We start from the raw sequence: 21,261 nt of genomic DNA on the forward strand, positions 1-21,261 counted from the left end.
AAAGGGAAAAAAGTGATCCGGGAAACTACAGGCCTGTTCGTTTGATCTCAATTGTATGCAAGGTCTTGGAACAAATTTTGAAAGAGAAAGTGGTTAAGGACAGAGGTGAACGGTAACTGGGATACAATACAACATGATTTTACAAAAGCTAGATCGTGCCAGACCAACCTAATCTCCTTCTTTGAGAAGATAACTGATTTTTTGACAAAGGAAACACAGTAGATCTAAATCTACCTGGATTTCAGTAAGGCATTTGATACAGTTCCAAATGGGAAATAATTAATTAAATTGGAGAGGATGAGGATTAATATGAGAATTAAAAGGTGGATAAGGAACTGGTTAAAGGAGACACTACAATGGGTCATACTGAAAGTGAACTGTCAGGTTGGAGGGAGGTTATAAGGGAGTTCCTCAGGGATCAGTCTTGGGACCTAGCTTATTTAACATTTTTATTACTGACCTTGGCGGAAAAAGTGTGTTTGTGCTAATAACATTTGCAGATGAAACGAAGTTGGGAGGTATTTCCAATACAGAGGAAGACCGGACTATCACACAAGATGATCTGGATGACCTTGTAAACTGGAGTAGTAGAAATGGGATGAAATTTAACAGCGCAAATTGCAAGGTCATGCATTTAGGGACTAACAATAAGAATTTCTGCTCTAAGCTGGGGGTGTATCAGTTGGAAGTGATAGAGGAGGACAAAGACTTTAGTGTCTTATTTGATCACAGGATGACTATGAGCCGTCAATGTGATGCAGTTGAGAAAAAGGCTAATGAAGTCCTAGGGTGCATCAGGCTAGGTATTTCCAGTAGAGACAGGGAACTGTTAGTACCATTACACCAGGCACTGGTGAGACCTCATCAGGGATATTGTGTGCAATTCTGGTCTCCCATGTTTAGGAAAGATTAAATGAAACAGGAACCGGTGCAGAGAAGGGCTATTAGGATGATCTGAGGAATGGAAAACCTACCTTATGAGAGGAGACTCAAAGAGCTTGGCTTATTTAGGCTAACCAAACAAAGGCTTGGGGGAAAATATGATTGCTCTCTATAAATACATCAAAGGGATAAATACCAGGGAGGGTGAGAAGTTATTTAAGTTAAGCACCAATGTGGACACAAGAATAAATGGATATACACTGGCCATCAACATGTTTAGGCTTGAAATTAGACGAAGGTTTCTAATCATCAGAGGAGTAAAGTTCTGGAACAGACGTCCAAGGGGCGTACTGGTAGCAAAAAACTTAACTGGCTTAAAGACTGAGCTTGATAAGTTTATGGAGGGGATGGTAATGATGAAACTGCCCACAATGGCATGTAGCTGATCTGCATCTGATAGCAGCAAATATCTCCAATGGCTGGTAATGGGACATTAGATGGGGAGGGCTCTGAGTTACTACAGCGAATTCTTTCCCAGCTGTCTGGCTGATGGGTCTTGCCCACATGCTCAGGGTCTAACTGAGGGCCATATTTGGGCTCAGGAAGGAATTTTAACATAGATCAGATTGTCAGAGACCCTGGGGGGTTTTCACCTTCCTCTGCAGTACAGGGAACAGGTCATTTGCAGGTTTAAACTAGTATAAATGGTGGATTTTCTGTAACTTGAACTCTTTAATTCATGATTTGAGAACTTCAGTAACTCAGCCAGGGGCTAGGGATCTATTACAGGAGTCTGTGGGTGAGATTCCGTGACCTGCAATGTGCAGGAGGTCAGACTAGATGATCATGATGGTCTCTTCTGACCTTAAAGTTTATGAGTCCATTATCATCCTATGATTTAATTAAACCAACAGGTTGGGGAGTTTCAAATTTGATTCAGGATTATAGAATGTATGCTTGTAAGTATACTCCAAACTGTTGCCAAGGTAAGAGTTGAATTTTAAAAAAAGGGATAGATGTATTTTTTTTTTAAAACTTGTACTTATGTCCCATACTGGCAGTTTAATTTATAGCTAAGAAAATCCAAAACTGATTACAAATTTATCTTTACATTTACAAAATTTTTTTAGGTTTAAACCATAACACTTTCAGAATACAGACATTTACCTTTTTAACAGGTCCATAGAAGGTGGCATTGAGATCTGCTGAACCCATGTGATGCTGGAGTGTCAGCTGTCGACCACTGTGTTTGGCTAAATAAAATCTATGAGACAATTAAAATGAAAATTTACATATTTATACAGCACATTTTATACAGATGATCCAAAAGCACTTTACATACATAGAAAATTTTGAACTCTTTAGGATGTATTGTAGTAAGTGTAACAGTTACTCTAAAAAAAACAACAGTTAAATTGAGGTTAAGGTCTCATCTGAAACAAAAAACCAAGTAGTGAGTAGTTGGTTTTCTAGTTTGCCCCCAAAAGAACAAAGCAGCTCTCTAATATGCCTTTAATACTCACAAAAGTATATTTACTGTATCCACTGTTTTAAAAATACAAGGCCTGATTTAATACATACCTTCTAAATACTTCAAAAGCATGTCTGGGGGCTGGAGGGATGTTGCACTTTGGTGTGGCTGACTGAGTAGGCCAGTAGCCTGTTGTGAGAACCCGCACTGTGAGATCAACACCACCTAATGAGACCTACAGCAACATTGGAAGAAGACATCCACCGTTTTAAAACAGGACAGTGTTCTCCATTTCTCCTATGGTATAATTAGACTTTCTATTTTTTACTTTCCAAAGGCTAAGGAGAAATTGTAGCTGCCATTCTTTCTGAGCTGCACAAATTAAATTCATCCTCACTGTAGCAGGAGCCAAAAAGCTCACATTGTTCCCATATGGCAATTTAAGACTATACAGAGTATGACAATGTAAAAAATGCTATGCAACTGCTCAGTATTCATGATAATAAACAGTAATTCTGAAATTCTGAGCTTTACAAGGTCAGATGCATTACAGGGTAAAATGTGTCATATTTTGCCTTCTGCTTTTATTCTGTTTCCAATATGACTGACTGGATAGGAAAAAAAAGTATATGCTGTGTTGCTAACAATATGAATTGCAAAGTAACAGTTTTTGTACTTGCCCTCTGGCAGAAAAGTATAAGCAACAGTTTGACATTCAACACTAAGCAATAGGAGTTTTTTCTGCCATTCCCTCTCTGGAATTTTACAGCAGAAATCATCTGCACATGTTTTCCCATTGTTTTATGTAAAGGACTGGCTTCTTGCTCAACCTGAAAAAATTATGTGGCTTTAACACTTGTTCTCGGAAGGTCGTTATTAACATAGGTATTCACACAGGCTTGGAACACACTACAGCTGATGTTCTAAGCTATTATAACGGTCTCATCAGCAGGTGGCATACATCTATTTGAAATCAAGGTATAATTGTCAAAAAGTGTCTCAACTAAATTCCACAGTGCCAAACTTATAACTGAGTGTATCGCCAGCTTCCACAGGGAAATAAGGTGGGTTAATGAGGGCTTATGATTAATACCTCCAAAGAACATGCTTATAGGTAAGTAATTTTCTTCTCTTACAAAGAAAAAGTATAATTATAAACAGATCCAGGTTCTTACAGACTACAAAAACTAATATACAGCATTAGAGTGGATCAGATTAAAGTAAAAAAAGTCACAATCATTGGACAAAAAGTAGATGCCTCCCAAGTTAAAGAGCGACATAGCATCCCTGAGAAGTATTAAGATTGCTATTTTTATATCAGAAGAATAAAATGCAACTAAATAAATACATTAGAACTAACATCTAAAGACCTCTTAGGGGTGAAATAAGTCAGCTGGGCCACACAATCCAGAAACTGGATTAACAGAGACTGGATTCAAGATAACAATCTAAAACAATATTTTACAAATATACATAAAGAACTGTATTGAGGTTTCTCCAGAGTGAACCAAAGGCCGTCCAATGTCACTGACATGCTTATTATTTCATGAGCCTTAACATGACACCGATGTTCGGAGAAATGTAGTCAATCATCCATCTGGAGATGGGGTACGTCTACACTGAGATTAAAAAAAACCCACAGCACCAAGTCTCAGAGCCAGGTCAGTTGACAGGCTCGGGGGGCTATGAAATCGCAGTGTGGATGTTCAGGCTTAGGCTGGAGCCCAAATTTCTACACTGCTATTTTATAGCCCCATACCTTGCGCCCCGTGAACATAAGTCAACTGACCTGGGCCAGCCACAGCTGTACCATAGGTCTACTATCACAGTGCAGACATACCCTTGAATGTTAACCCAATGCATACCATCAACAAAAAGTTGCATTAAATCGAAATATTTTTATTTGTCCCAGATAATGCCTAGCTTATGAACTGTGGAATCAGAATGGGCATGAGGGTATGGAAAATATGTTTACTGAATATAGTGGAACTGCAACATCATATCTGGAAAGAAGAGTATGCTTTCTTACCCACTGAATCTTTGAAACATCTTAGTCATAGACAAGAGCCTGAGCTCACTCAGGTTCTCACAGATCCAATGCTAAATATAAAAGGGCAAATAGTCAATTTAGAACAAGTTTTAGGAATGTCAAGTCTCATATGACTCCTCTTATCACCAGAATGTGTGTAGCATGGACTAACAGAGGGACAGAGTCTTTCAAGTGCAGAATTGTGCTGCATGACCTCCAAAACCCAAGATTTCAGGTTCATCAATCTTGAAAATTCCTAAAGTTCTATAATCTTTTGACTTCTCCCACTTTAGCTTCTCAGTGAAAGAAAGTACTGCTGCATCATCAGCTGCATCATCCTTCCGAATACCTACTAACTCAGTTTTATATCTATCTATGAGGCTTTTGGATTCTGAATGGGAAAGAGCTGGCGTGCCACTCTTGTCTAGGAAGGATCATATGCATCCAGTGCACCAAAGTTGTTTAAAAAAAAAGAACACGTTAGGGCTATTAATAGAAACTCTAAAACTTCTTGCACCACAATGGTAATATAAAGGAAGACTCCTGATTCCTTTCCCAGTGCCATCTTTTATTACAGATTTGTTCTGCTAGAACAGTGGTTCTTTGTGTATTTGAGAGCTGGTAGTATTTGGAAGCCTGTTAGCATTATTGTCTACTGTATTTCAATTACTGTGAATTTTAAGTTATTTAAAAAAAATTTATCACGAAGCACTTTGGACTGCTACAAACAAAAATAAAAATATGGAGCTTGTAATGCCAAACCACCTATGAAACAAAATGAACACATTCTATAGGTAGTACACCACAAGGCACATCCTCGTTCCTACCAGTATCAGGAATAACAGTCTCCAGAAACTGATCCATGAACTAATAATGAGCAAAAGTGAATGAAGTAGTAAAGTCTTGCAGTGTGTTTTATGGAAGGATTAATGTAACCTTCAAGTCACTGCTGTCACAGAGAACACAGAAACTGATGCATAGTTTTAATGTTTCAAACACCATAAAATGTTTTGTTTACTTGCACTGATGTAACATATAGGCAGAAACTGCACCTCAAATTATTTTTAAAGAATTAGGAAGGAAACAATTTTTGCTGGTCATATGGTCAATATCTAAAAAGTGCACCATAGGTTGGAAGGGACCTCAGGAGGTCATCTAGTCCAACCCCCGGCTCAAAGTAGGACCAATACCCACCTAACTCATCCCAACCAGGGCTTTGTCAAGCCTGACCTTAAAAACCTCTAAGGAAGGAGATTCCACCACCTCCTTAGGTAACCCATTCCAGTGCTTCACCACCCTCCTAGTGAAAAAGTTTTTCCTAATATTCAACCTAAACCTCCCCCACTGCAATTTGAGACCATTACTACCTGTTCCGTCATCTGGTATCACTGAGAACAGTCTAGATCCATCCTCTTTGGAACCCCCTTTCAGATAGCTGAAAGCAGTTATCAAATCCCCCCTCATTCTTCTCTTCTGCAGACTAAATAATCCCAGTTCCCTCAGCCTCTCCTCAGAAGTCATGTGTTCCAGACCCCTAATCATTTTTGTTGCCCTCCGCTGGTCTCTTTCCAATTTTTCCCGCATCCTTCTTGTAGTGTAGGGCCCAAAACTGGACACAGTACTCCAGATGAGGCCTCACCAATGCCGAAGAGGGGAATTATCACGTTCCTCAATCTGCTGGCAATGCTCCTACTTATACAGCCCAAAATGCCATTAGCCTTCTTGACAACAAGGGCACACTGTTGACTCATATCCAGCTTCTCGTCCACTGTAACCCCCAAGTCCTTTACTGCAGAACTGCTGCCTAGCCACTCGGTCCCTAGTTTGTAGCAGTGCATGGGATTCTTCCATCCTGAGTACAGGACTCTGCATTTGTCCTTGTTGAACCTCATCATATTTCTTTTGGCCCAATCCTCCAATTTGTCTAGGTCACTCTGTATCCTATCCCTACCCTCCAGTGTATCTACCACTCCTCCCAGTTTAGTGTCATCTGCAAACTTGCTGAGGGTGCAATCCACGCCATCCTCCAGATTGTTAATGAAGATATTGAACAAAACCGGCCCCAAGACCGACCCTTGGGGCACTCTGCTAGATACTGGCTGCCCACTAGACATGGAGCCATTGATCACTACCTGTTGAGCCTGATGATCTAGCCAGCTTTCTATCCACCTTATAGTCCATTCATCCAGCCCATACTTCCTTAACTCTCTGGCAAGAATGCTGTGGGAGATCGTATCAAAAGCTTTGCTAAAGTCAAGGAATAACACATCCACTGCTTTCCCCTCATCCACAGAGCCAGTTATCTCATCATACAAGGCAATTAGGTTAGTCAGGTATGACTTGCCCTTGGTGAATCCATGCTGACTGTTCCTGATCATTTTTCTCTCCTCGAAGTGCTTCAGAAGTGATTCCTTGAGGACCTGCTCCATGATTTTTCCAATAACATTCTAAGATCTAACTCATATACATTCAGATAAACAGAACTAGCAAGGCCATCTGAACAGTGCCATGTGCGACTCTCAACAAGGTTAGTACTATCAAAATCTCCCCATAAAAATTGGAAACATGTTTGTCAAAGTGCTGCCAAAGAACTAATTCTGTTGGATGTGCACCAAAGTAGATGGATCTCATACAAAACTTTGACTCTCAAGAGAGCAGACACTCAATTCTGTAGCCTTTAAACACTTCAAGGCATTTCATACCAATTAAGATCCAAACACAAAGAAAAACTAGGATGTCTAAAAAGAAACTTGACCAAAATGAGATAAAAAGAAAGACTCAGTGATAAAATTTGGAAAAAAAATCCTTGATAAAAAATTAAAACGGGACAGACAATACAAAGAGTTGCACGAACATTTATTGAAAAAGTGACATACAAAGCTGCAACTTTAAAGTGGAGCTCATGAGCTCAAATACTAACAGATGATGAAAAATGTACCGTCTATTTGCCTCAACAACAAGTAAGTGTACGCCACCTGCTGGTAAAGCAGTTTAACAGTTCATAAATTTAGCTATGAAGCTTTTCAAATCTTGTCATGTACTGGTGTATTGACAAGACTGTATGTCCACTGTAATTATTCCTACTTTTACCAAGTACTAAGTATATGCAAATACACTGCATAATTTTTACTTAAATTATTACATTATGTTTTGGCATAAATCTGAGTTTTGCATTTGTGTGACTCATTTATAGAGGACAGTCCATACAACTATTTAGAACAGTGGTGGGCAAACTGCAGCCCATGAGGGTAATCCGCTGGTGGGCCACGAGACAGTTTGTTTATATTGACCGTGCACCTGCAGCTCCCAGTGGCCATGGTTCGCCATTCCTGGCCAATCGGAGCTGTGGGAAGCAGTGGCCAGCATAGCCCGCAATGTTTCTCACAGCTCCCATTGGCCGGGAATGGCGAACCGCGGCCACAGCTGCGGGCGGGTGGCCATGCCTACGGACAGTCAATGGAAAACTGTCTCGCGGCCTGCCAGGGGATTACCCTGATGGGCCACATGTGGCCCGTGGGCCACAGGTTTCCCACCACTGACTTAGAAGAACACTGACACAGTAAAAGACTCAAGAGGACTTAAAGAATAGTAATTTAACTCAATAAAGTAATAAATCAAGCTTCAAAGAAATCTCAAGATCAAGATATTTTCAGAGTGGGTAAGAAAAAATTGCAAGGTTAAAAATTTAAGTTAAAAAGTTCTGATTTTGTTGAGAGAAGTGAGGGAATGAAGAGTAATGCAGAATCTCTCTAGTAATGCAGGTTTGTGTTTATATGTAAAAATAAAAGCACAAGAAAAGATATGAATGATTCTTACCCCTGTAGCCTGTAGATGTTGCCTGAATTCATCCATTGTTGTGTTTGAGATGCTCATATCCCTGAACATTCCTTCCAGTTTAGATGTGAATTGACATCCACATTCAGTCTACCAAAAAAAAAAATTATTTACTGTATTATAATTATAAAATGGATCTGCAAACACTTAAATCCTGAAACGTTGGAGTTAGTCACTGAATGCCCCAGACAAACATGGAGAGGACATTCTCTATACTTTTCTTTAGCTTAGTTCCACCCCAAGCCCATTTTCAGATCTTGCAAGAGCAGTTCTCTTTTGCATGTGAGGACTGAAGCCTACTCAAATAAATAAGGTAAAATCTGTTTTCTCATCTCTCCTTACACTACTGCACTTTTTCTAAATACTTCTTTTGAGCATCCATATCTCTTATCGTACAGGATAGTACTGCAAAACTGTCATGAAAATTCACCAGCACAGGGATAAACTTCACCTGTCATTTACCATGACACTGATAAACAAAATCATAATAGTTTATTCATCCATCCAAAAAGTTCATTTGCGCTAGACAAGCAGAGTTTTTTTAAGGATGCTATAGGTTATGAAGTGAGATTATTGACAATTTTAGAAACCACATGTTACTGAGTGTGAGGGAAGTAAAGGAAACTATAAGGTAAGTTTGTTTTCAGATATTAGTATGGTATCACCATTACAATGCATATGGGTGAAAGGAGGATTCATACAGAAGAAATAATACTTGGTACTTACCAAAGAACCTTTCACCAAAGGACCTCAAAGTGCTTTAGGTGGTTAAGTATTATTGGCATTTAAAGATGAGAATATTTTGATACAGAAATGGTAAGCATCTTTTGCAAAGTTACACAGTATGTCAGTGGAAAAGTTAGGAATAAGATCAAGGTGAAACTCCTGGTCTCAAACCACTAGATCACACTGCCTCACTGGAATCACTTTCTTGCTGGAAGATATTTCTTAGAACCACCCTCTTCCCCCAAAAAGTTCAATATTCTAAATTGCCCTCCCACCCAACATGGGACCTTCAACCCTAATTTTGTAGTAGTACTACTTTTTTCTGACAGATAATCTTTAATAATAGAAATAAAGCGGGTTAGTGTTTTCTGTATTTATTAAAAACTTTAATTTGGTATTTAAATGAGTATATTGTAATGAGTTTTCTGTCAACTAAATATTTATTAAAAGAAAAAGAAATAAAGGAATAAAACTCAATTTAAGAACAGTTTGAAGGAGCTAAGCTGTGTGCTGGTAGCTATCTTACCTTTAATTTAGATATCATATTTTTCTCAGAGTCATCTGAAACACTCTTGTTTGTAAGAAGTCTTCTTGCCAAGTGCTGTTTATAGTAACGTTCAAAAACATCTTTCTCTTGCATAAACCTAAACAGAACCATTGCCTTATCCAATATAGTCTCTACTTCTTGCTCCGTTAGCTATAAAATAAAGAAACAATTAATTTGCTATTTTTAGTCTCCGAGTACATATTTCTTATACAACCAAAAGTAATGGAAAAGTAATCTACAGCCAGCACACACAACCAACCAATACTGTCATACAATCCAGTTACACACCCAGGACAAAGTTAGGCCTGCTCTACACTAGAAAATTAGGTCGGTTTAACTACGTCAGTCAGCGATATAAAAAATGCACACCCAAGCCGACCTAAGATCCTGTGTTGACAGCACTAGATTGATGGAAGAATTCTTCCACCTCTCAGGGAGGTGGATTACCTATACCAAAGGACAACCCCACCCGTTGGCATATGTAGTGTCCACACTAAAGTTTTAAGTATAGACAAGCCCTTAGATCAGTTTGTACCCATGACAAAGTATGGAAGTACTAATGCTATAATGTCTCATTTAATTGGATTTAGGTGCTGCATCCTTAAGGGTTTCCTCATCACCACTATGGCAAATTAAAGACTCTCTTTTTATGATTCATACAATCAACGCAATTTGCTTCCCTTAATTAGTATTCCATTCTGCCTGTGGGAAGTATGATTGCAGATTTGCAGAAGTGGGACCATTGTGGTAGCAAAATGGCCAAAGGGCAGGGCAGTCGTATCATGCAAAGAAGAAAACCCAGTATTATGAAAATGGAGAAAAGACAATGAGGAGGGGAAAAGCTGTGATATACAATAGGAAAAACTAGTATTTTACTTAAATATCTACAAAAGCTCTAAACAAAGTAAAGAGAAGTGCTACTAAAATGACATGTCATTTTAAATTAAGACTGAAAACCCATTCACAACTCATTTTATTGAGTTTGACTGTTGCACAGAAAGTGGGTTAAATTTCAGATTTCATAGGATAAAATAATTTATAAATAATTTAATTTCTGAAGCACTAGCAAAAATATAAGCTATAAAGATCTCAGAGATTTTCTTGCAATCTGAACACATTAAAGGAAACAATTACAAAATAAAAAGCAAGCAATTCTGACCAAGGCCATCAGCAACACTCAGCATATGCAGCTCTAATTAAAAATTTGCTGAAACAAAACTTTTTTAAAAAAGGTTTGGAAATGAACACACTGGTCAGTGCTTGTTTCCATTCTGATTGATCTTTCAAACTATTATGCTTTATTTTCTTTCAAATTAGAAAGAGTCAATAAAACAGAAAAGCTGACCAGTGTCTTTTTGAGTCAGCTGTAACATCTTTTCTAAAGGAAAATCTCTTAGCTTGTTATACATTCTTATTGTGTAATATTTTATATTCAAGTAATACTGATCACAGTCCAGCAAAAATAAAAAATTTACTCTTAAAAGTTTAATTCTTTTGACTAGACTTCCTCCACTAACCATCTCTGGTCCCACACTTTCATGCCTAAATGCAACATTTTAATTTGGTTCACAATGCAACTGAAGACAAAAAAATAAAAACTGAGCAATTGTTTACCATGCTTGAGTCTAATTTTTTCCCCTCATCCTTTGTCTGTATGTTAACTGTTTAGCTTATAAGGCTTTTGTGATAGACAACTTTTTTACTTATATGTCTAAAGCATTATGCACACAAATGCACCATGTAATAGTGCATTTTTAAAAAGTATTACATACATATTCACATAATGCTTTATAAAAGTATACAAAGACAACTAGTTTAGTTTAACCTGCTACTGTTTTCCACAGATTCAGTATAGTCTCGTAATTGAACTTGTACTTACTCCCTTGACTCCTTTTTTCAGCTTATCATCAATAAATAATGAGAGGTACTCTGGAGACCTAGAGTTGAGATTGAGGAAATACTCAAAGTCACCCGCAATAGTTTGTTTGAAGAGCCGGTCATTATTGAAAGATTCTTGAAGAAACCGATCAAACCTACTCTTCAAATCCAGTAAACCCTTAAGAAAAATAGAGCATAACATTTTATTTTTACAGATATAATACTGCTAGTAAGAAAACTACACTCCAGCATTGCATTTCAGGAGACCATAAACAGAGATTCTGCTAATTTAGCATTTATCTACATATTTCACAGTATTATTCAGAATCTTTACTTCGATTTAAAATTATGTTTCTGGTTGCTGTAATTCAAATTTATGGTCAGACGAAACTGAAACTCTGGCAAATAAATGGACTAAAACAGCTGCATTAATGGTGGTGCGATTATCATAATAGGCTGTTTAATAAAGAAATATTACCACATGCTTTAATCTATCTTTCTTTAAAATTGAACTGCTTGTTTTATTTTATTATTTATGGGGAATGTGCCTTTTCAGTACTACTGGTTGTGGTTCATTCTTTGCAGTGGAGCACTTTAGAACAGTAACATAGGCAGGAAATGGTGTTATAAAGTGTCAAGCACCAAGCCCTGGTCTACACTACGAGTTTAGGTTGAATTTAGCAGTGTTAGGTCAATCTAACCCTGCGTCCGTCTACATGATGAAGCCATTTTTGTTGACTTAAAGGGCTATTAAAATCGATTTCTGTACTCCTCCCCGACAAGGGGATTAGCGTGGAAATCGACCCTCCTGGGTCAAATTTGGGGTAGGGTGGATGCAATTCAACGGTATTGGCCTCTGGGAGCTATCCCAGAGTGCTCCATTGTGACCGCTCTGGACAGCACTCTCAACTCAGATGCACTGGCCAGGTAGACTGGAAAAGCTCCACGAACTTTTGAGCACAGGTGACCATGCAGTGCTCATCAGCACAGGTGACCATGGAGTCCCAGAATCGCAAAAGAGTTCCAGCATGGACCGAACAGGAGGTACTGCATCTGATCGCTGTATGGGAAGACAAATCCGTGCTATCCAAACTCTGTTCCAAAAGATGAAATGCTGGAATATTTGAAAAAATCTCCAGGGGCACGAAGGATAGAGGTTATAACAGGGACCCGCAGCAGTGCTGCGTGACACCTACCAAAGAACCAGAGAGGCAAACGGCCGCTCTGGGTCAGAGCCCCAGACATGCCGCTTCTATGATGAGCTACATGCCATTCTAGGGGGTGCCCCTACAACTACCCCACCCCTGTGTTTCCCTCCTTCCCCACCCCCTCCCGGGCTACCTTGGCAGTTATCCCCCCATTTGTGTGACCAATTAATATAGAAAGCATGAATTTGAAAAAACAATGACTTTATTGCCTCAATAAAGAGGAAGAGAGGGCGGTTGGCTTACAGGGAAGTAGAGTGAACCAAGGGGGCAGGTTTTCATCAAGGAGAAACAAAAACAGAACTTTCACACCATAGCCTGGCCAGTCATGAAACTGGTTTTCAAAGCTTCTCTGATGCACAGCGCGCCCTGCTGTGCTCTTCTAACCACCCTGGTGTCTGGCTGCGCGTAATCAGGGGCCAGGCGATTTGCCTCAACCTCCCACCCCGCCATAAACATATCCCCATTACTCTCACAGATATTGTGGAGCACACAGCAAGCAGTAATAACGATGGGAATATTAGTTTAGCTGAGGTCTAACCGAGTCAGTAAACTGCATCAGCGAGCTTTTAAATGTCTAAAGGCACATCCTACCACCATTATGCACTTGCTCAGCCTATAGTTGAACTGCTCCTTACTACTGTCCAGGCTTCATGAGCCTTGGAAGCATGAGGTAGGCGTGACTGCGCAGTGCTGCCGACTGGGAGAGCAGCCTGAGGCAGAAGCCTCCAGCTGGCATGATATTCCAGGCAGGACTGAATCTCCGTTAGACGAAACTTAAAGAAGAGAATGACTTGGAGTCATTCCCATTTTTGTCCAGGCGCCCCCGACCGACCTCACCAAGGCTGGCCAGGAGCACCATGTCTGCCCAGGCGCCACCGACCAACCTAACCGAGGTCGGTCAGGAGCACCCACGGGACAACGACGACAGCTAGCAGTTGTATTGTACCATCTGCCGTCTGCAACGCAAGGCAAGGCATGCTGCTGTGTAGCACTGCAGTACCGCGTCTGCCAGCAGCACCCAGGAGACATACGGTGACAATGAGCTGAGCAGGCTCCATGCTTGCAGCGGTATGTCGTCTGCACAAGTAACCCAGGAAAAAAGGCAAGAAACGATTTTTTGCCATTGCTTTCATGGAGGGAGGGAGGGATGGAAGGAGGGGGGCTTGACGACATGTACCCAGAACCACCCGCGACAATGTTTTTGCCCCATCAGGCATTGGGAGCTCAACCCAGAATTCCAATGGGTGGCGGAGACTGCGGGAACTGTGGGATAGCTAACATAGTGCAACACTCCGAAAGTCAACGCTAGCCTCGGTACTGTGGACGCACACCGCCGACTTAATGCGCTTAGTGGGACACACACAATCAACTGTATCTGTATCAAACTGTATCAAACTTCTATTAAATTGACCTAATTTCATAATGTAGACATACCCCAAGTAATTTTAGCCTCAAAATTACAAAGAAAGTACATAGTCTACAGAAAGAAATGGTAAGACAAATCTTGACTGTTTCTCTTAATGCCAACCAGGGATGTGACACCCACTGTTTTAGTCACATGAAGTTGTTCCCATGCCATAGGAGACACTACAATCAAAGACGAAAGAGCTACTCACTACTAATTATGAATACGTATTAATAAAGGAAAAGACAGAAAAGCAAAAACAAAACTAGCAACTTCAGTTATAATCTCTTCTGTAACCTACCTTTGCCCATTATAAACTAATTCCTATGAAACTGAAGAAAGTATTTAATTAAGTTACTTAGAAGTAGCCAGTCAAGAGTTACATGAAATAGCATGTTTCTTATAAATCCATCAATTTAATTTAAAGAGTGGTTTTGAGACAGGCAAGTTAATGACTATGAAGAGTCTTGAATTCAAAGTAAATCATGCTATTTTCTCTGTCTATCCAGGTTCGCTTATGTCTCCTTTCCAGGAATACACAACAACTGGGGTTAATAGGAGAATTTTAAAGTCTTTCAGATTTTTTAAAATAGATGTTTTCTTTTGCTTTTTAACATAAAACGATTCTTAAGAGTTTTAAAACTCATCTGGTCATCAAAGAAGGTGTTTTCTTCTTAATCCTTTGAGAAGTGGTTCTTGTCTGAGTCTGGTAAAGAAGTTGCTTAAGCATTGCCACATAATATTAATTGTGGAATTAATTAGTTAATATTTTTATACTCAAATGGCTTCTTTTAACTAGTAACTAGTAATATGGTCATTTGATTCCATGTTGATAGATAAAACATTAAGATAGCGATGATAATTAGGAAATTACACTAAATGTTTGCATTTAGATTCAGTACAAGACATTTGCAAATGAGCATCCTCTCCATACACCCACAAATTTACGAGTTTAAGGAACAAACAACAGTTTTCACCAGAGAAAGCATGGGGTAAGAAGTAAATCAATATTGCCCCAACTACAGGTTTTCCTTAAAAATATAAATGAGTGCTTATAGAAGAAAAATAAATCAATTTTAATAAGAACATTTCCAGAATTCTTTGTGTGGGTTTAAAACTAAGGTTTTTTCCTCTATGAAGAAAGGAAAAAAGAGAGGAAAGGCTGACAATAGGCTCCTGGCTCAACTTGTGTGCCCTTGATAAACCAGGTGCTACACATCACTTTCCTTTAGCTTCAGGGGAAAAAACGGTATCTCATCCCTTAACAAGGAGGATGTGTCCTGCTTTTTGAGAAGACACCCGTTGGATGGTTGTTGCATTCTACAGTAGCATACAATATACAGTTCGTAATACACAATTAAAAACTACCACCAAAAACTCTACACAAGATAAAAATTACTATTACTAATATTCAGGTCCCTCTTTCAAACATCCCATAAAGCAGTAGAGTATTAAAGTAAAACAGACATTACAAAGCTGCATTTCAGAGCCTCTGCAATTGCCTCCCTCTGTCCCCACACTCAATAGGGCATGCAACACTGCCTGGAAGAGGTATTTTGGGTGGAAGTGGAAGTGAGAGCGCATGCATGGCAAGAGTGAGGGACTGCCCATATGCCCATTCAGATCTGCCACCTTCCCATTGGCTAGGAGATATTTACACTTACTTCCCAAAACCTCCTCTTCCCACTTGCCTATCCTACAACCCTTCCCCTAGTCTCTGCTGAATTTTTAGGATGTTGCTTTAGGAGTTGTGTTTTTAGGATGCTGCGGTCAGACCGATCATCTGTTTTGGGACCAGGAAGGAATTTTTCCCACAGGACCAAACTGACAGAGGTCTGGGGGGGGGGAGGGGAGGTTCGACCTTCCTCACATCATCATAGGGTCTGTCTATGCTGCAATCGGGAGGTGTGAATGCAACACATGTAGACATAGTTGAGCTAGCTTCCATCTAACTAGATCAAAGCTAACTGGAATAATAATAGCAGTTAAACCATGGCACAATTATGAACTGACAGGTCAACCACACCCCTCATTTCTAACCAGAAGTACGCAACTGGGCAGCAGCAGAAACACACACACACACACACGGGGCAATTATAGTACAGTACTGTGTTCAATGTAAACTACTAAAAAATAAAGGGAAAGTTTAAAAAAAGATTTGACAAGGCAAAGAAACTGCTTGTTTCATTTAAATTAAGATGGTTAAAAGCAGCATTTTTCTTCTGCACAGTAAAGTTTCAAAGCTGTATTAAGTCAATGTTCAGTTGTAAACTTTTGAAAAATCACCACCATAATGTTTTGTCCAGAGTTATGAACATTTCAGAGTTATGGACCACCTCCATTCCTGAGGTGTTCATAACTCTGAGGTTTAATACTCATGCAGCTGCTGCCCTAGCATATAGCCAGAGTCCTGGGTGGGTGGGGCTGGCCTGTGCAGTTGCCCCTGCTGCCATAGTTTCACTGCTGTCGTTACTCAAGCCAGCTTTGATCTAGTTTAGGTAAACCTACACATGCTGCAATCACACTCCCAATTGCAATGTAGTCATACCAGCAGTGACACAGTTGAGTTTTAAGATATAGAACGTGAATGTTTAATATTAGGAAAGGTAAGACTGTTTAGGTTTTGCAATTTATGGCTGGTGTCCAGCAAGGATAAGGTGAAGACTACCAGCTCCTGAGATAAAGGAGACCTGAGATTTAGCTGATGGACTCTGCATCTATATGAGAAAGGGAGATCTGAAGTCAATGTACTAAGGTCACCCCCTTGGCCACCTGTTCCCCATTTATGTAGGGGAAGGCAAAGCAGTTTCTGGCACAAGTCCTAGCAGGAGACCTACAAGGGGTCTACCCCTAGGTACTGGTTTTATGGTGGGAGCTTTGTAACTTTACACTCCTAGTATGGAGGAGCAGGGCATGGGTGCATACTATCTCTCTCCTCAGTGTTAAAGTTAATAAAGTTGTGGCCTAAAAAAAGTGTACATCCATCTATGTGGCATATTCATTCGCCTACAACTCCTAATCATTACACCCTGAACTGCTAAGTACAGATTTCCGGTCAAGAGGAAGTATTCTCCTAGAAACTTTTAATGCCTGTCACTTGTTGGGAGAAATGCAGAGATTTCCTAGGAATTTCTTTAATTAGCCTGAATATATTTCATTTGATAAAATAAGCAAATAAAAACAAACATAAAAGCTATTATTCTCCAAGCACCATGCGTATGAAAGTAATTGAAAATATTTCCCAAAGTTCACCATAGACAGGTTAGTAATAAAATGATACCTTTATAATTTTAGGTTATTACTAACTCTTTTTGCATCAGTTTGGAGGTTTAACCCCCATATATATATATGGCATTGCTCAAACATCTTTGCTACCCTGTGAAACAAATAAAAAAACCTGAAAAGACGACAATGAGAAGTTTTATCTACCTGAATATAGTCAACTGGGTTCTTTCCTTCTCCCTCTTCAGATACTAGAGCTTTACCTTGCTCCCTCAGGTACGAACTCATACATTCACACATTGTCTTCAGGCCATTCGGCACACGGCTAAATAACTTGTACATGCAAGCAAGGTCTGAAAACAAAAACAGTGAAATATTGTGCACTACAGCCAACATGTACCATATCTGCATGCATCTTATTCATTAGACAAGCAAAATAGGTATGAAGAGGACAAGTTCTGTCTCAGAAGATTCACATAGAACAGCCTCTCCAATAAAAAAAAATCTGCTAACAGAACAAAACAATACAGCTTCAATTTCTCTAGACGATGAGACATTTATTAGTGGGGATGTGCTGTAAATTTTGTTCAACAATGTAGTCTTCAAATTCACCATCCCAAAGATCAAACACCTTATTTAAGGATATGAGAGAATATTTAAAAAATTAAAATAGAAAGAGGCTAATTAAATGACTTTCTAGTTTTCACTTAAAATTGCTAAAATGTGTTAAATTCCCAAAGCAAATATGAGTTATTTTTAGCTAAAACAGACCCAAATTCATCATTTTACATTTGTTTGTCAATAACGTAAAAATCTTAAATTTCTTATTTGCAGTAACTATTTTCAGCCCTTGCCTCAATTCTTGTCTTGAGCCCCTTTATCCCTGTCCTTCTTTGGTCCAGGGGTTTGTGTGTAGAACTGGAAGAGCGTGTGTGTGTGTGTGGTGGGGGAGTTACGTTATATAATACTTTTCACACACACACACACACACACACACACTTTCCTCTAGAACCATCATCATCCTCTGTAACTGTGTCAGAGGTCTTTTCTATTGCTTGCCTCTAACCCAGGCCTATCTCATGGAATCTGTGCTTGTTCTGCCACCACCAGCTCCCTATTTTGTTCCTATCTACCCCACTTATCTTTAATGGCTCTCCCACTTTTAGTGTCTTCTGCATTCCCGCATGCTCTTATCTTGAAAAAGATCTTCACTTATCCCACTTGCCTTTCTCACTCTCTTCACTCACTACCATCTCCTTTTCCTGCTCATCTCAGCCTCAAAAATCTTAGTATTTGCTATCTACTTGCACTTCTTTGACTTCCTATTCTCTAGCTCTGGAACTCCTCCTATTAAATTAATATGGATTCTCTGTCCCTTTCTTCTTTGCCTTTGATGCTGCTGATTAATCTTCCATCTTTAGCTTTCTGTTGGCTCTCCTCTTACAAACCAACTGCTCTTTCAATATCTCCTTATTTTCCTTTCTCCTCCTCTCTGTTGGTGTCATGTTTTTGGTATCTGTTCCAGATTCCTCCCCCCACACACTCTTGACATCTTGTTCCCCTAAGTTCAGTCCCCATTGTTATGTAGACGATTTTCTAACATAATACTTCATCCACAAATATTTCCTTTCTATCCAGTCTTACTTTGAGCTGTCTCTCATATAGTTTTGAATGCCTAGTTATCTCAGACTAGATGTGCCTCCAAAGCTGAAGATAACTTTCCATATAATCCTTCCCTGACCATTCAACTACTCGTCTCACCAGTTGGAAACCTCAGAGTCACTTTACTTTATACTTTATACCCATAACCCATTAAGCATAGTCCTGTCACCTCCTCTTTAAATAAGATGAACATTTTCTCTTTCCTCACAGCTAATAACTTTGTACACTACACCTTGGTTCTCTGTCACTGACTAGTGTTACCTTCCATCTGACTTCCTCATGTTTCTGAAGTTGCTTTGGGAACAAGAGACCATTTACATAAGAGACAGCTCAGTTATCTTCCTGTTCCTGCTGTTGTGATATGAACACTGTTGTACAATTTATTGCACAGAAATAGTGATACATTACTTAGCACTTCTATGCCATTTTTTCTCTGAAAAGCCCTACATTAATGTAAACTCAAAACCCTGTTGAGTTATAAAATGAGATATTTTTAAACTGATGAGGAAACCGATACAGAGCTTGTGTGACTAATATTCTTCCTTAACATGAGCCTCTGCATTTGACTGACTTACTTGATTGCCTTCTTTTTTCATTTTCTCTTCACTCTCCTTATTTTTACAAGTTTCTCTACTTTAAAATGGTGCTTTAGTCACATGACTGAAGTTCTGTTTCCACTGTGAGCGGTCTGTGAGTATGTTACTTTTACTCGCTTTTCTTTTAAGATACAATTCTGAAGTCAGAGTTTTAGTTACCTCACACCCTTTTGAAATGTATCAATTCCTGGATGCACTACTACTTTGAAGACTGAGGATGAGTGAATATGTACTGAATACTATTAGAGCCACTACGCTCACCTCTTTGCTGTCCTGAAGGCTCAAGGCCTCTCTTGCTGGAGGAAATTATAACCAATCACTCCATGTCTCATGTTCACCTCTTAAATTGCTATCTTGAGGAGAGGAAAAATTGTGTGTTTTTTTAATTATTAATTATTATTATTATTATTAACAGAACTGAGACAATTCTCTGCAGTTCAGTTTTTAGTCTCTTCCCTCAATGAATTCATCATGCAAGTCTACTCTTAAGTGAATGGCTTACTCCAGCGCTTCTCAAACTGTGGTCTGTTGGCCAAAATTAATCTCTGGAACATTTCTGACACTCCACAGAAACACACATTTTGAGAACAATGCATTGGAAGAGTGGCAGGTTGGCATTACAGTGGTTCACAAAAGGTAGGAGACATATGATAGTATAATGCATTCATTCTTTTGCCAAAGACTCTTTTTTATTTCACTGAGAGGCAGAACGTTTGACATTAAGCAAAAATATATGACAGGTATGGTACAGTCTCTGCCCTGAGGTGACTGTGACCTAATTTACTTAAGATGCATTTAAAGTTGTAGCAACTTTCTCAGATACGTTTAACATAGAACTAGTGGGGATTTTAGGCTTCCATAGGAACATCAAAATTAAGGTGTAAAGAGAACCCATATTGAGACTTAAAAGCAAGGTTATAAAAGTGTCACAAGAATATCAGCAGCATTCCAGGCATTTTTGCTTCCAGTGCGATGTAGTCTTACCTTCTGTCTTCCCATTTTTCAGCATATGAACAAGCCCAGAGTTCTCCATTTCCACTATAGTCTTCATGTGTTTGGATATAAGCTCCCTTTCAACAACTTTCACAATTGGCTCTTCTGTTGATTTATCAAGGCAGTGCATCACCCGTTCTATTTCTTCATTAATTCTAGCTTCTACTTTCTTTATATATACTGAAGCACTATTTTCAGCTAAAAATTTCTGACTTTCCATCTGTGATAAAAACCAAAAACAAATTAATACTTGAGATACTTTTAAAATGGGAAAGTACTATGAAATTTATTCTGTATTAATCACATCATTTATAAATAGGCCCATATCAAATAGAAAAATGACAAACATGTGAAATCACTATACCTATGATCCTACAAAGATTTATGAATGTACTTAACTCAAAGTGTGTGAGGTCAAAGGGCCTACTCACATACCCAGGGTTAAGCTCATGCCTCTGTGAGCACAATAAGAACACTGGTTTCTCTTGGCATGGCAAATACAGTGTCCAATTTCCAATAGTAGCCATGGTCATATGATCCAGAGGAAGGCATAAAACCCCTAATACAGTGTACCTAGCTGTACAGTACAATACCATGGGGAAAAAGAGGAAAGATGGAAATTTCTGTTTAATTCCCACTGGCGATAAATTTGAAATGTGAGGATTCACAGCCTTTATTATTCCAGCTAATTTCACTGAAGGGTCTACTATTTCATATCAAATTTTTTTAATCCCTATTGGTCAATATTATACTTTTGTTTCTCATATTACACAGTCCAACATCTTTAAATCACTACAAATGCACATGA

The 21,261-nt window shown here is 39.1% G+C and overlaps 1 protein-coding gene across 2 annotated transcripts in view; it reads right to left on the minus strand.

The window, feature by feature from the left end:
- Positions 1 to 21,261, minus strand: part of CUL3 (cullin 3) — a 104,050-nt gene that overhangs the window by 18,975 nt on the left and 63,814 nt on the right. For both annotated transcript variants that reach the window (XM_045030373.1, XM_045030374.1), the window contains exons 6-12: positions 20,445 to 20,673; positions 17,410 to 17,555; positions 11,369 to 11,545; positions 9,469 to 9,639; positions 8,199 to 8,306; positions 2,464 to 2,588; positions 2,050 to 2,146 (exon numbers count right to left, since the gene is read on the minus strand). In XM_045030373.1, the coding sequence (XP_044886308.1) occupies positions 2,050 to 2,146; positions 2,464 to 2,588; positions 8,199 to 8,306; positions 9,469 to 9,639; positions 11,369 to 11,545; positions 17,410 to 17,555; positions 20,445 to 20,673 (1,053 nt within the window). The remainder of the gene's footprint in view (positions 1 to 2,049; positions 2,147 to 2,463; positions 2,589 to 8,198; positions 8,307 to 9,468; positions 9,640 to 11,368; positions 11,546 to 17,409; positions 17,556 to 20,444; positions 20,674 to 21,261) is intronic.

This window comes from Mauremys mutica, chromosome 9 (genome assembly GCF_020497125.1).
Source record: "Mauremys mutica isolate MM-2020 ecotype Southern chromosome 9, ASM2049712v1, whole genome shotgun sequence".
Lineage (NCBI taxonomy): Eukaryota > Metazoa > Chordata > Testudines > Geoemydidae > Mauremys > Mauremys mutica.